This window comes from Triticum dicoccoides, chromosome 5A (genome assembly GCF_002162155.2).
Source record: "Triticum dicoccoides isolate Atlit2015 ecotype Zavitan chromosome 5A, WEW_v2.0, whole genome shotgun sequence".
NCBI classification, from domain to species: Eukaryota; Viridiplantae; Streptophyta; class Magnoliopsida; order Poales; family Poaceae; genus Triticum; species Triticum dicoccoides.
The window spans coordinates 649,850,544-649,863,730 of record NC_041388.1 but is presented as its reverse complement, the minus strand read 5'-3'; the positions used below and the strand labels follow the sequence as shown (position 1 = coordinate 649,863,730).

The 13,187-nt window shown below is 53.2% G+C and overlaps 1 protein-coding gene across 1 annotated transcript; it reads right to left on the bottom strand.

The window, feature by feature from the left end:
* Nucleotides 1-2,166: 2,166 nt before the first annotated feature.
* LOC119303751 (ABC transporter C family member 4-like) lies at nt 2,167-12,701 on the bottom strand. Its single transcript, XM_037580891.1, has 12 exons — nt 11,108-12,701; nt 7,815-8,311; nt 7,451-7,715; nt 5,651-5,971; nt 5,472-5,558; nt 4,588-5,382; nt 4,188-4,482; nt 3,700-3,914; nt 3,316-3,621; nt 3,172-3,235; nt 2,776-3,015; nt 2,167-2,616 (listed from the first exon to the last, which is right to left on the bottom strand). Exons 1-12 carry the CDS (start codon nt 12,437-12,439, stop codon nt 2,516-2,518), a joined length of 4,518 nt encoding a protein of 1,505 aa, XP_037436788.1. The 5' UTR covers nt 12,440-12,701; the 3' UTR covers nt 2,167-2,515.
* Between the last annotated feature and the right edge of the window lie 486 nt (nt 12,702-13,187).

Genomic DNA, 13,187 nt, shown 5'->3' with positions numbered 1-13,187 from the left:
GGTAATTTGTGTGTAATTAAGATGATAATTTACCATCACAGACATGATAACTTACATACAAACACTGTGGTAAATTACGTACAAGTATACTTTGGCCGCATTACGGACATGAAGGTTTAAATACCTGATATATATTTTTGAACACGATGAACTTTTTTTAGTAGATAAACGATTTGACAACAGAATAAACCTTTTTATATGAATTTAGTAAAATAGAAATATTTTTCCAAACATACTTTAAAAAAATCGGAATGTACATAAAAAGGTTGAAACGATAAAAAACCCAGTAAAACTGTACACTTGCACAAGCTCAGACAATTGTTTCTTTGAGACAAGCACAAGCTCAGACATGTTCCTGGAATAAAACCGACATTTATGTAATGTAGTCTATATGGGCCGGGCCGAACAGATTTCCCTAAGCGAGACCTAAGAGCATCTCCACCCATCTCCTCAGGAAGGCCCCAAGAGCATTTTTTTAGGGCTGGCGGTAAAAAATGTTCCACTCACACCTCCAAAGGCTCGTTTTTCGCCGGATTTGACAAAAGTTAGCCCTGGCACTTGCACCCCAAACCCAGCCTCCCGGGGGCAGCTGGGGACGCCGGCGTCACCTTTTTTTGCCTCTTGTGGCCCACCTGCAGCCACTCTTCCCCTCCATAATCTCTCCCCCCGTTGCTTTCTCCTTGTAGAGCCCCCGTCTTCTCTCTCCCCGTGCCAGCTCCGCCCGCGTCCTGGCCGCCCGACCTGCCATGGCGCCTCCGCACAGTGTCGCCTGGCCTCCCGCGCCGCCCCGCCAGCCCTCTGTGGCCGCGCGCCCTTGTCGGGCCGCCACGCCCGACCTCCCGCGCCTGCCAAACGGGGAGCTCGCGGGCTTGGCGACGCTGCGCTCGAGCGGCTGCTGCTGCTACTTCGCGCTCGTCTCCAAGTGCGGGCCGCGGTGCGATGAGCAGGCGGCATTTCGCGGCCACACGCAGCTGCTGGAGAAGGCCGGCGGGCGCGGCCTCGGACGGGGGCGGCGCGGCGCGGCCAGGCGTGGGCGCAGGCGCGAGCAGCAGCAGGCGCGGCCTCAGACGGGGCAGCGCGGCGCGGCTGACCACAGACCGGCTCAGCGAGCCCGGGTCGCCGAAGAATATCCTCTACTACCACATGATCCCGGAGTACCAGACGGAGGAGAGCATGTACAACGCTGTCCGCCGGTTCGGCAAGGTGCGGTACGACACGCTGCGGCTGCCGCACAAGGTGGTGGCGCGGGAGGCGGATGGCTCCGTCAAGTTCGGGCAGGGCGAGGGGTCCGCCTACCTCTTCGACGCGGACATCTACACGGGCAGGACGACAAGAAGCCGGCCACGCCGGTGTCCGCCCGGGACAGGAAGGCGCCCGCCGTCACCGGCTCCAGGAAGAGCAAGCTCTGGCGAGGCCAGGCGCGGGCGGGTTCAGCACCGTGTACCTGGCGTCGCTCACCTCCTCCCGCCACGGCGCCGTCAAGGTGCAGCGGAGCAGCGAGCGCCTCCACCGCGTCTTCCGCCAGGAGCTCGACGTGCTCATGTCCGTGCGGTCTTCCGTTAGGCCTCCATCGACGCTCGCGCTCCTCCGCTGGCTGGAGGTCGTCGACGCCGCCGTGATCAAGGTGCTTGACGAAATGCCGCTCCGTTTGTGGGAATCCAACGCTGCTCATGGGAAGGCAACGAGTGAAAGTGGTTTGGCCCCCAAGGTCTAAGTCCTCGCCGGCAGCTCCCCAGGAGGCGAAAAAATGGCCTCTGGAGGCAAACGGCTGGAGATGCTCTAAGACTTACCCTAGTTTCTTCTGTTCCCAAGGAGAAATCGTCAAGCCCACGAACGAGAGTGTGGTTTCCTCTAGGAAGCTACGACGAGATCCCTGTCCCGGCTGAACCGCTGAACTGCAAGTCTAGATAGAGGGGTTCCTGATTCCCATCTGAAACTTCCCTGGAACCCTAGCGACGGCAAGCGCACGACGAGCAGTGATGGCGTGAGTCAGCCGGCAGTGGCGCCCGACAGCCGGCGGCGCCCGCCGCGAACAACCTAGGGTGAGGCTGCAGCACCACCGGCCGACATGTATGTTTTCGTCTCTTTGTTAGTTCAAAAGTATGCTTTCGATTTTCCATTAAGTTTTTTTTTTGCAACTAAGAATTGATAAATTGAACTCATCAATTATTATCAGTTCACCCTGGTTTGAAATCCTAGCTACGCCACTGTCGCCATTGAAACAATTGCGGGTACATTACATCATACACCATCCTCAGCTCATACCAGTGACAGAAAAACTCCAGCTTAATGGGTTGAATGAAATCTTGGAATCAATCTACGCGGATCATATATGCCTATCTCACACTGGCTTCTCCTTGACCTTTCTCAACATCAATCACCGCCGGTGACATATTTTTGAGGCCTTGGTGTTCAGAGTACGAGTGCAGGTTGCTCATCCCATCTCCTGGAGAAATCTCCATCCCTGAATCCCTCCAAGTCTTGAAGCAGAAAATTGGCCATTCCCTCTCATTGGCTACATGTCAGACGACCGGTTCGCGTACTCTTGAACCAATGCTCCAAAGAGCGACGGTCTTTCGATCAGGGCGGCAGGCCGGTCAAACTCCTTTGCTAGTCCTGATAACAGTGATTCACAGTTTAGAAAATGCTATTCAGAAAAGAAAAAAAAGCTATTTTTGGTGCCAAGTTTCTGAAACTGTAAACATAGTGTATGCAAACAAGGTTTCAGTTGTATGGTTCCTGAAAGAAAGGGTATGCTAAATTTGAAGTGGTTACCTGCATCAACTACCAGGACTCTGTCGCAGTCCATGACCGTCGGTATCCTGTGCGCAATGCTGATGATGGTACACTCGGCAAAGTCTTCCCGGATAATCCTCTGAATCACAGCATCGGTTTGGGAATCCACCGACGCAGTGGCCTCATCCATGAACAGTATTTTACTGTGTTTCAGCATCACCCGGCCTAGGCAGAGCAGTTGCCGCTGTCCCACGCTCCAGTTCTCGCCGTTGTCAACAACTAGGTAAGCAAACATTCGAAAAAACAAAACAAAAATCATTAAAAATGTTTAAAAAAACATATTTTGGCATGTCAATGCACAAAATCCGGTTAGTCTGTTCATGCTGAACATCATGTAGAATCGAAAGAGTGAGCACTAAACTATAACTAGGGTACCTGATGCGTCAAGCTTTTCAGGTTTTGATGTCACGGCTTCCTTCAGCTGACAACGGTCCAAGGCCTAAAAATGAAACAAGTTTAGATTCTGAAGACAGAATATTTTTGGGGAGACAAAATGAATTAGTACTGTTTGTCAAATACCTGCCAAATTTCAACATCAGAGTACTCCTCGAGCGGGTCGATGTTGCTTCGGATCGTACCTTCAAAGAGCACGGGCTCTTGAGGGATGATGCCGAACCGAGACCTCAGATCATGGAGTCCTAAGGTGCAGATGTCGACACCGTCGATGATGATCTTCCCCTCGGAAGGCTCCACTATTCTGAACAAGGCCTGGATTAGTGTTGATTTCCCACTGCCAGTCCTACCAACAACTCCGATCTTCTCTCCTCCGTGTATGCTTAGTGTGATGCCCTTCAACACTAGTGGAGTGTTATGCCGGTACCTAACCTGCATATATGCAAGTTCTTGTCCAGGTCATGTTTTTTGTTTCAGGATAAGGTAAGTAATTCCTTAATAAAGATTTACCTTGAGATCAATGACTTCGATATCGCCTCTTGTTGGCCAGTTTGCAATAGGTAGACAGTCCTTGATCCTCCATTCTGCCTCACACGGGATGTTTACGAATTGCTTTATCCTCTCGACTGACACCATTTTGTTCTCAATGAAGCAACTCATCCATACGGCCCAGAACAAGACTGAGTTCAGGGATAGACCATACGAGAGCGATAGACCAACAAATTCTGCACCAATACAAGACATTAAAAGCATCAATATAACTGGCCGATAACAGGGTAACATGACTTTTTTCTTCCAAAAAGGAGGTTGAACCCCTGGCCTCTGCATCGAGGAACCTGCATCGAGTGATGCACACGGCCATTGGGTTGCATGACTCATGATTGGTACACTATAACAGTAAAGCTTTTCACATGTTACAGTTACTACTAGAGTGCGTTCACAGTACATAGTTATATAAAGAGTAGGCAAAGGAAGAGCTAGAGAAGAAGCTTAATTACCTGGCTGGATGAAGCTTTTGGGTAGAGTGACCATGAGCAAGGCAGTGAAGCAAAGAACAAAGCTCCCAGCCAGCTCTAGCCGGAAACCGAGCCACTCATTGGCGCCATTGTTGTGGAAGTCCATCCTCAGGCTAGAATTGACCCGGTTGAGGTTCTCCTGGAAGAAGCTGTCGCCCTTCCTGAAGCACCTGATGGTCATGACACCCTGCACCGTTTCCGAGAAGTGGTGGATCACCGGAGCCTTGGTGATGGACTCGAGCCGCGTCAGCTCCCTCGACGTTGCAAGGTAGTAACCCTGCAAATCAAATTGGAACCAACGTTAAGGTGAGGAGGGTTCTTGCATTGCACGTTGGTCTGATCGTTGGCTCTTCTGCATGGTTGAGAAAACAAAAAAACCTACCCGGTACCACAGGTTGAGTATGAGCAGAGGGATGATGGCGATGACAGACGGCCACGCGACCTGGCATGTGACGATCAGCACGCTGATGACGGTGATGTACATGGAGATGCTGAGCCACACGAAGAATGGCAGGAAGAGGTCGACGTTGGTCTGGTCGGACGACGCCCTGCTCAGTATCCTTCCGGACGGGGTGGTGTCGAAGAAGGACATGGGCGCGTGGAGGATGCTGTTGAGGATCTGCTTGAAGAAGGAGTTGGCGGTCTGGAGGCCGATGAATGCCACCAGGAAGGACCGCCCCGACACGAGCACCACCGACGCGACGGCGATGATGGCGTACACCTCGATGAACAGCGCCGGCCGGAACGACGCGGCGTTCTCGGCGTCGGTCTCGTAGGCGAGCCAGTAGTCGCTGGCCAGCACGGACCCCTGCCACGCCACGGACACGGCCACCACCAGCGCCACGCCCCACCACCCCCACGCCTCCGTCATGTACTGCTTGTACACAGCCAGGCTCACGTGCCCGCTCGCGCGCTCCTCCTCCTTGATCAGCCGCGCCGACGCCTTCTCCGCCACCACCCCGTGCGCCTCCCCGCTCGACGACCTTCTGCCACTGCCGCTTCTGGACGGCTGCCGGGAGACGGCCATCGTCTCCCCCTTCTCGTCAGACACTGGCGCCGCGCCCTCCACGAGCTCCATGGAGCTGTCGTGCGCCGCAACGAGCGCCGCGAAGTCAGAGCCGCGCTGGATGAGCTCGTCGTACTTGCCGGATTGCACTATCGTGCCCTCCTTCATCACCTGCATACAAATGAACATCATCAATTGCATCTCGATCCAAAGACCAAAAATGCATGAGCCACTGCTTGAGAATGTGCCGACATGCTTACATATATGATATCAGCGTTGTGCAAGAAATCGACTTGGTGAGTCACAAGTACAACAGTCTTGTTCTTCAGAGCACCTCTAACACATTCCTGCAAGAACCCAATTCATTAAGCAACTACAATTATCAAACCAACCACTCAGTTCAGTCTAGTCTAGATAAGGAGTAGATAGTAAAATGTACCTTGAAGATCTCGCTGCCGGTGTGTGCGTCGACGGCGCTGAAGACGTCGTCGAGGAGGTAGATGTCGCAGTCCTGGTAGACGGCGCGGGCGAGCTGGATGCGCTGCTTCTGGCCGCCGCTGAGGTTGATCCCGCGCTCGCCGATCTCCGTCTGATCGCCGAACTCCATCATCTCCATGTCCTTCTCCAGGCAGCACACCCTGATCACCTCCTTGTACCGCTCCGCGTGCATCGGCTGCCCGAACAGGATGTTCTCCTCGATGGTGCCGTTCTGGATCCAAGCCGTCTGCGCCACGTACGCCGTCGTGCCGCACACCTTGACCTGCAATGCAGAGAGATTCAGAATCATCGATTATTCAGTGTCTGTCAAAGCATCGTTCAGTTGCAGCACACATTACAAACACATTGTGTCTACTCTCCTAAAAGAAAATGATAAGCAGCAGTGGAAGTATGTCTTGGATTCATCGCTGAAAAATGTTGAAAAAAGTCGGAATGAAACAGATTTTATTCAACTTGCATACATGAAACAATCACTAAAAAGTAAACAGCAAGGGCATCTGTCTGAATGCCATACTACTCCAACAGAGTCACAAGTCAGCATCAGAGAAATGCAACATACAGATAATCGTGCAACATCGGAGAAATTTTGTTTCTTTACGCTGCAGTTTGCACATTTGCGTATGAAAACAAGAGACAAAATCAATCTATCTTCTTTCTTTTGCGGGGGTCCAACAAAATCCGTGTGATCTGAGATTTCAGTTTGCCTTTGTCGATAAGTACAAAAACAAGGGTGTGGTTGTCCGTAGGCCTGCCAACTGACCTGACAAGATTGTGAATAGACGGCACTTTTGTTCCTTTGCCGTCGTTTAGATCGATCATGGCAAATCCAATACCAACCCCCACATCGGCGAGGCATTTTTTATGGCAGCCATTGATCTAGAAATGTTCAGTCCTCGTAAAAAAAGCACATTATTTAAGGCTTCTTGCTTGTGGGGGAAATGATGATATCTCTAGCTGTATTCTCGTATGTCGTTTTCATCGCACTAATAAGCTAGCTGGTGGCCGGTACTACAAAAATGGCACATTCATTAAAAAAAAGACACCTTCATCATCAAGACGGAAAAATCATAATGAGTTCCAATCAGGGCAGAGTGATGAGTAATAAACTCATGAGCCATCATACGAGTGACCGGCCGTCTTAAAGGCTGAATGGACCTGTTGTGGTGTCGAGATCCAATCATCCAGTTCCGCCCAACAGACACCATGATGCGTCTCTTTAACTAGACAAGAGAAGATGAAACAATATTTCATGTGGTAGTGGACTGTCAGGCACTAGCCATTTCGTCAGACCATCGGGTTGTCGACTACTACGTGACTGCTTCTGGAAAGTTGATGCCGCCGATGACAAGCTCATACAGCAGCAGCAGTGGCCGCCGCCTCAATCATGCAACCGAAGGCAGATTCACTCTTCTCCCACGTGGTCTATTAAGCATCGCACGCTGCAATCGTAGGTGCCCTCGCCGCAGCGGCGAGTGAGAGAGAAAGCTTCCATCGAGATCGGCAGTAGTAGTACGGAGTACAGTATTATTCATGCATATGCATATGCAGTACCAGCGAGGGGACAGACTTCAACAAGAGCAAGAGCGGCCATGATCGGCAGTAGACGGCGTACAGTATTATTCATGCATATGCATATGCAGTACCAACAGGGCAACATGCGTGACAGCAGACGATGCAACCACTCATGCATTATATTATTATTAACTGCAAGAGATCGACGAATATTAGGAGCACGTCGTACCTTGCCGGAGACCTTGCGCATCTCGCCGAGGATGCAGCCCAGCAGCGACGACTTGCCGGACCCGACCATGCCGACCACGGCGGCCAGCTTGCCGCTGCGGATCTCCAGGTCGATCCCGCGCAGCACCTCCTTCCCAGCCTCCGTCTCCTCGTCGTCCCACGTGAACACCCCGTCCCTAGCCTGCACGGCCACCCCGCCGTCCCGCGACGCCGCCGCCGGCTCCCTCTCCACCGCGCCCTCGTCCAGCTCCGGGCTCGTCATGTACCTGCCACACCACACCACATGCACGATCAATCAATTCTCTTTAAACCCACGAAGAAGTAGACGTGCTCGCGCGCGATCATATATGCAACGTAAAACGTACGAGTCGAGGCGCTGGAGCGAGATCATGGCCTGCGAGGCCTGGATCATGGCCTGGGGGAAGTTGCGCATGGGCTCCTGGAGGATCTTGAAGAGGGAGGTGGCGGTGAAGACGAGGCCGGCGTCGAGGGGCACGCCGACGGCGACGCAGGTGCCGAAGACGAGCGCCGACACCACGGTGGGCGCGCTCCAGAGCACCACGATGTTGCCGGAGATGGAGTACATGAAGCGGGTGAGCCACCCGAACTCGAGGCGCCGGAAGCGGCCGATGCGGGCGTTGAAGTGCTCCTCCCACGCCTGGAACTTGATCACGCGCATGTAGCTCAGCATCTCGTTGGTCGCCTTCATCCGCTTGTCCCGCTCGCCGGAGAGGGAGAACTGGTACCGGTTGTTCCGGCGGGTGCCCAGCAGCACGAACGCCATCACGCCGAACACGCCCACCAGCGCCGACGTCACCGGCGGGCCCAGGTAGATGTACAGCAGGCCAAGCGCCACGCCCACCTGCAGTGCAATTCACGGTGCATCGCCGGTCAGAATCCATTTTGTAAGAACGTGTAAGGTTTCTTCACAAAATAAAGCAATATTGTGGAAAGTTACAAAAAAAATATATTTAAAAGGTCAGAACAATTGAAAAAAAAGTGTAACAAAAATGATTCAGTGCTATAGGCACATGTAAAATTTTGCAAAGAAATAACTACCATGGTGATCGGTGCAAAAAAAGGATCTTTATAAAGGTTGCTATTCAAGGTTTTTGAATTTGTTTTTTTTTTGCTTGGAATTAACCAGATGTCATTTCTTCGCGAAATTTCAAACTTGGCTAAAACACTTGATGGCCTTCACTACAAAAAGTTTTAGATTTTATTTCAGTTTTTGCTGCTTCTTTAGTGAATGTTTTAGAAGATGCGCCTAGACCCAGGTTCCAAAGATCTGCGCCCTTGACAGAGTATATATATTCATCACCTAGGGTGCAGAATAAGTTATTCTTCATCCGAGGTAATCTTACGATCATTTCATAGTAAAATTACGTTTGGAATTCAAATAGTTACATTCCTATTGATTCGCTACGTAAAATTTAGCATGAAAAATAAGAATATAGGTCATAAGACAAGAAAATTTATAGTTTATGTGTATTTTCCACTATGTTTTTACGTTTGTAATTTTAAATAACATGAAATAATTTTTACAATGATTATAAATTTCTTAGGGTCTCTTTTTACGTCGGAAATAAGACAAAACTTACGGAACGTAAAATTATGATGTATTGATGGTAAAATAGATGGGGTGAAGAATAACTATTCCTCACCCAGGGTGACGAATAGCGCGAAGTCAGTAAGTATCGCCAAAACGAGACTTGCGCTAATAAAACGCTACTCCTGCCTACACCAATGCGTCGCCTCACGTGCGCAATATACAATTGAGTGCCTTGATCCGCAAGATTATTCTACTAGCGGTTCCTATCGAGAGGATCGGTCGAAGAAAACACAAAGTGGGGACAGATCCTACTAGACTCATTGCATCTCAACCACTACCGGGCCACGATGAACATGAATTGTAGCTCACACAGAGAAATCAGTACTGTACGTATTAAGTAATGTATGCATGACCGACGACATGGCACCGGGGACTGGTCGCATGTATAGTGATCTAAACCGCTCGTATATTTCTTTACAGAGGGAGTAAGAATTAAGCAATGTAGAATTTTAACGAAGAAATGACATAGGCCATTTACAATGCCGACCATCAGATCGCCCGCGTGTGTCCAAGTCAGAACGTGTTGTGTCATCTAACACGGGTTTGTATCAGCAGTCCGGATGCGCGCTTTCCGCCCTATACATAAAGCCAAAGAGCGAGAGTTGGTGATCACTAAATAATACGCCTACTCCCGCCTGCACCAATGCGTTGGCTCACGTGCACAATAGACAATTCGGGGCCGTGGTCCGCAATCTTCTTCTAGAAGCGGGACCTATGGGTAGAGGATCACTCCAAAGAAAAACAACAAGGGACAGATCCTACTGTGCTCAATGCATCTCAACCACTAGCGGGCACACATCAATTGAAGCTCACACAGAGAAATCAGTACTGTACGTACGTAGTATATTAACTAATGTATGCCAGACGCTGACAGTGCCGATCGAGATGGCCCCGGGGGCGGGTCGCATGTCGTGGCCCAATTAAACCTGCAGGCCCAGCCCAACCGATTTCTGACCCACAGCGGCAGCAAGCCTTGTATAGCACACGGGTAGGTGCATCCGGCTCAAAACAACAAAAAGTATGGCCATAGCCTATACGCATACGCATGGCATGGCGCAGCGCTTACTGACACATGTCCTGGCATACGTATGAAATGGACGATTGAAAGTGAAAGTAAACCAACTGTATGGGATTTTTTTATCAATGAGATCAATTCGGGTAATTAATGGGCTTTCCGCAAAAGAAAAGTAGGTAATGGGCTTGGGAAAAAAAACACCGGAGCACGGATCCCATGAGCGATTTGGACGTGCGACTATAGTGCATAATTTTAGTGCGATGGTCGCTGTCTTGGAGGAAACGCAAGAGAGGCTTCCGTTTACGAAATCATTCGTCGCGATTGACGTCGACGAGTACCTCCATGCGTATCACGGAGGAATTTTCTATGAGGACTCTTGCTCCTCACGGTTACTACTTACTACGTGATGGCTGCTGCCACCGTGACCGGGTCGACTCGACTCGACTCGACCGCAGTAATAAGAGCCAGAGGTGGCCGTCGTCCCTGCGCCGCTCCTTCCATCGCCAGCAACAAAAACGCAATCAATGCGTCTCATCGCCAACGAACGAACAAAACGAACCGTATGGGTATGGCTCGTCTTGACCGGAGGAGATAGGGCCTGTGTGAACCGTATGCCGTGAGGCCGCCAAAGCCAGCGACCAGAGCTACGTTCACTCACGCGACCAAAACAAAAGCGATGTGAATCGTGCCATGTCTTGGCAGGTAGGCGTGGTACAATCATGAATGAGTGACCGTGCCATGCCTGCTGGATGACAAAAACAAGAAGGAAAATTCACCCTTTTCTATCTCACAAGCAACGAAAAATGCCATCGGCGAATCTACCCGACCCGGGTCACGTCAGCCGATCCTTGTTCTCTTGCGTTGACGTCAGTGAATACCTCATCGGCCGCCCGATTCTTCTTTCCAACGTACAGCATGATTGGGGCAGAAACAAAGTTGCGCGAAATTGCCGGTGATCCGCACCAACAATCATGCATGCATGCATGCATGCACCGCAGCCAGTCAATGGAGTCAATGGACGTACTACGTACCTGGAGCGGCATGAGCCAGAGGTAGTGGATCTGGAGCATCATGTCGGAGAGCTGCTGCGCGTCGACGGCCATGTAGTTGACGATCATGCCCAGCCCGTGCTTCTGCCGCGCCGAGCACGACAGCCGGAGGCCCTTGCGGTAGAGCGCCGTGATGAGCGCGCCCCGGATCTGCATCCCCAGCTTCTGGCAGTGGAAGTTGTACTGGTGGCTGCACAGCGCCTCCATCGCCTTGGCCCCCAGCAGCGCCACCACCAGCCGCGCCCCCTCCCACAGCGGCCGCCGCTCCGCCGCCGACGTGAAGCTCACGAAGCTCTGGATCAGCGTCGGCCCCACGTACATCACCGTCAGCCGCAGCAGCGCCAGCCCCGCGTTCAGCAGGAACAGCGGCCAGAAGCACCGGAGCAGCGCGTGCCGCACCGGGTTGTTGTCCTTGCGCGCCCACGAGGACGGCCAGTGCGAGAGGAACAGCGCGTGCATGCGCTCCGGCCGGTGCGCTGGGGCGAGGGTGGGTACGTCTGACAGGTCTAGTGGCGAGCGGTAGCCCCGCTGGATCAGCGGGTTCATCCACGCCCACGACATGCGCGACGGCCATGACGCGCTCGCGTACGGCGTCGTGTTCTTCTCCTTGCTGGCTTCTTCTTCTTCTTCTTCGGACCGATCGTCGTCATCGGCTTGTTCTTTTACGGAGATTCCCGTGGCGCCCAGGACGGCGACGACGGGGAGCGGGAGGGACAAGACGAGCGCCGCGATCGCGAGCGCATCGTCCGGGAGAGCGCCGGCGCCGGACGCGAGGCGCGCGACGGCCGCGCCGGCGAGGAGCGCGGTGAGCGCGGACGCGGCGAGCCAGAAGAGGCGGAGCGTGAGCGGGTGCGCCGCCGCGCGGAACCGCTTCTCGTGACCCACCAGGGCGGCGGCGGCGAGGTGCGCCGCGCACTGCAGCGCCAGGAACGCCGCCTCCTGGGCCTCGCCCGCGCCGCCCCGCATCACGACCGAGAGAACGAAGAGCACGGCGTAGAACCCCGCGAGGACCGCGGAGGCGGCCAGCGCCAGGACGAACCCCGCGCCGACCCGCACCGCCCGGGGCCGCCCCCGGTCGAGCAGCGGCTTTTCGGCGCCGTTGCCGTTAACGGCGCCGTCCCGCCGGCGGGACAGGACCTTACCAACCGCGAGGCAGAGCACGGCGACCAGGAACGCCGCGGCGGCCGCGGACAGCATGAGCCGCTGCGAGCAGGTGGAGACCAAGAGGAAAGCGGCCCATTCAAGGACGCCCGTGGAGGGGAGGTCGCATGTCCTCGTGGTGAGCCACCACGGGGCCGTGGACGCGAGCTCCATGGGCGGATCGGATCAGCGGCGACGCATGCAGATACAGGGACGTACGGGGAGATGGAGAGGGAGAGCAGAGGAGCTCCGCGGCGCGCTGGGGTTCGCCGTCTGGTCCTCGGGAGGAGAGGAGAGTGGAGGGGAGGGGACGAGGCTTCTTTGGTTTTGACGGGCCGCGGCTTATTTTTGGACAGTATTAACGAGCCACGCTCGTCACCTACGACGTGGCGATCGTTCTCCAGCAGAGTGCCAGCGCGAGTAGTTTATTGCCGGAGCGGAGCGCCGTCCGGAGTCCGGAGTGGTGCGAGTATCTTGGTCACCGAGGATTAGGAAGGAAGCGACTCCATCCACTAGCTGGCGTCGTGGCATGGCTGCGAGCCACACTTGGCGCCCGCTGCTGCTGTGGCTGCCCGCCTGGCCGTACGATTGATTCGAGGACCCGGGAGGAGACTTGTTTGGTTTCCACGAGGAGAGGGGAGGACGGACGAGATGGGCACGGCCGCCCGTGGCTAGTAAATAAATTTGGTTATCTTGCCGGGATCCCTGCCAATGTTTTTGTCAGAAGCATCTAATGTGTAAATTATAGAGGCAAATACTACAGTCCCACGGGCACATGCTTGGGCCGTAAATTCAGTGTCCTGACAATGCACGAAATTTTAACTACTAGTATATCATCAGCCTATCTATCTAAAGTAATTACTGCTCGTGCTAGCCTGCCACACACCTTTCGTTCCACGTGAATTGAGCGAATCTCTCAAGA

Excerpts from the sequence above, each read along its gene's own strand:
- LOC119303751 (XM_037580891.1), bottom strand. The coding sequence starts at position 12,439 with ATGGAGCTCGCGTCCACGGCCCCGTGGTGGCTCACCACGAGGACATGC. Across the intron at positions 5,383-5,471 it reads ACAACGCTGATATCATATAT|GTGATGAAGGAGGGCACGAT; the intron begins GTAAGCATGTCG and ends ATTTGTATGCAG. Across the intron at positions 3,915-4,187 it reads CAAAAGCTTCATCCAGCCAG|AATTTGTTGGTCTATCGCTC; the intron begins GTAATTAAGCTT and ends GTATTGGTGCAG.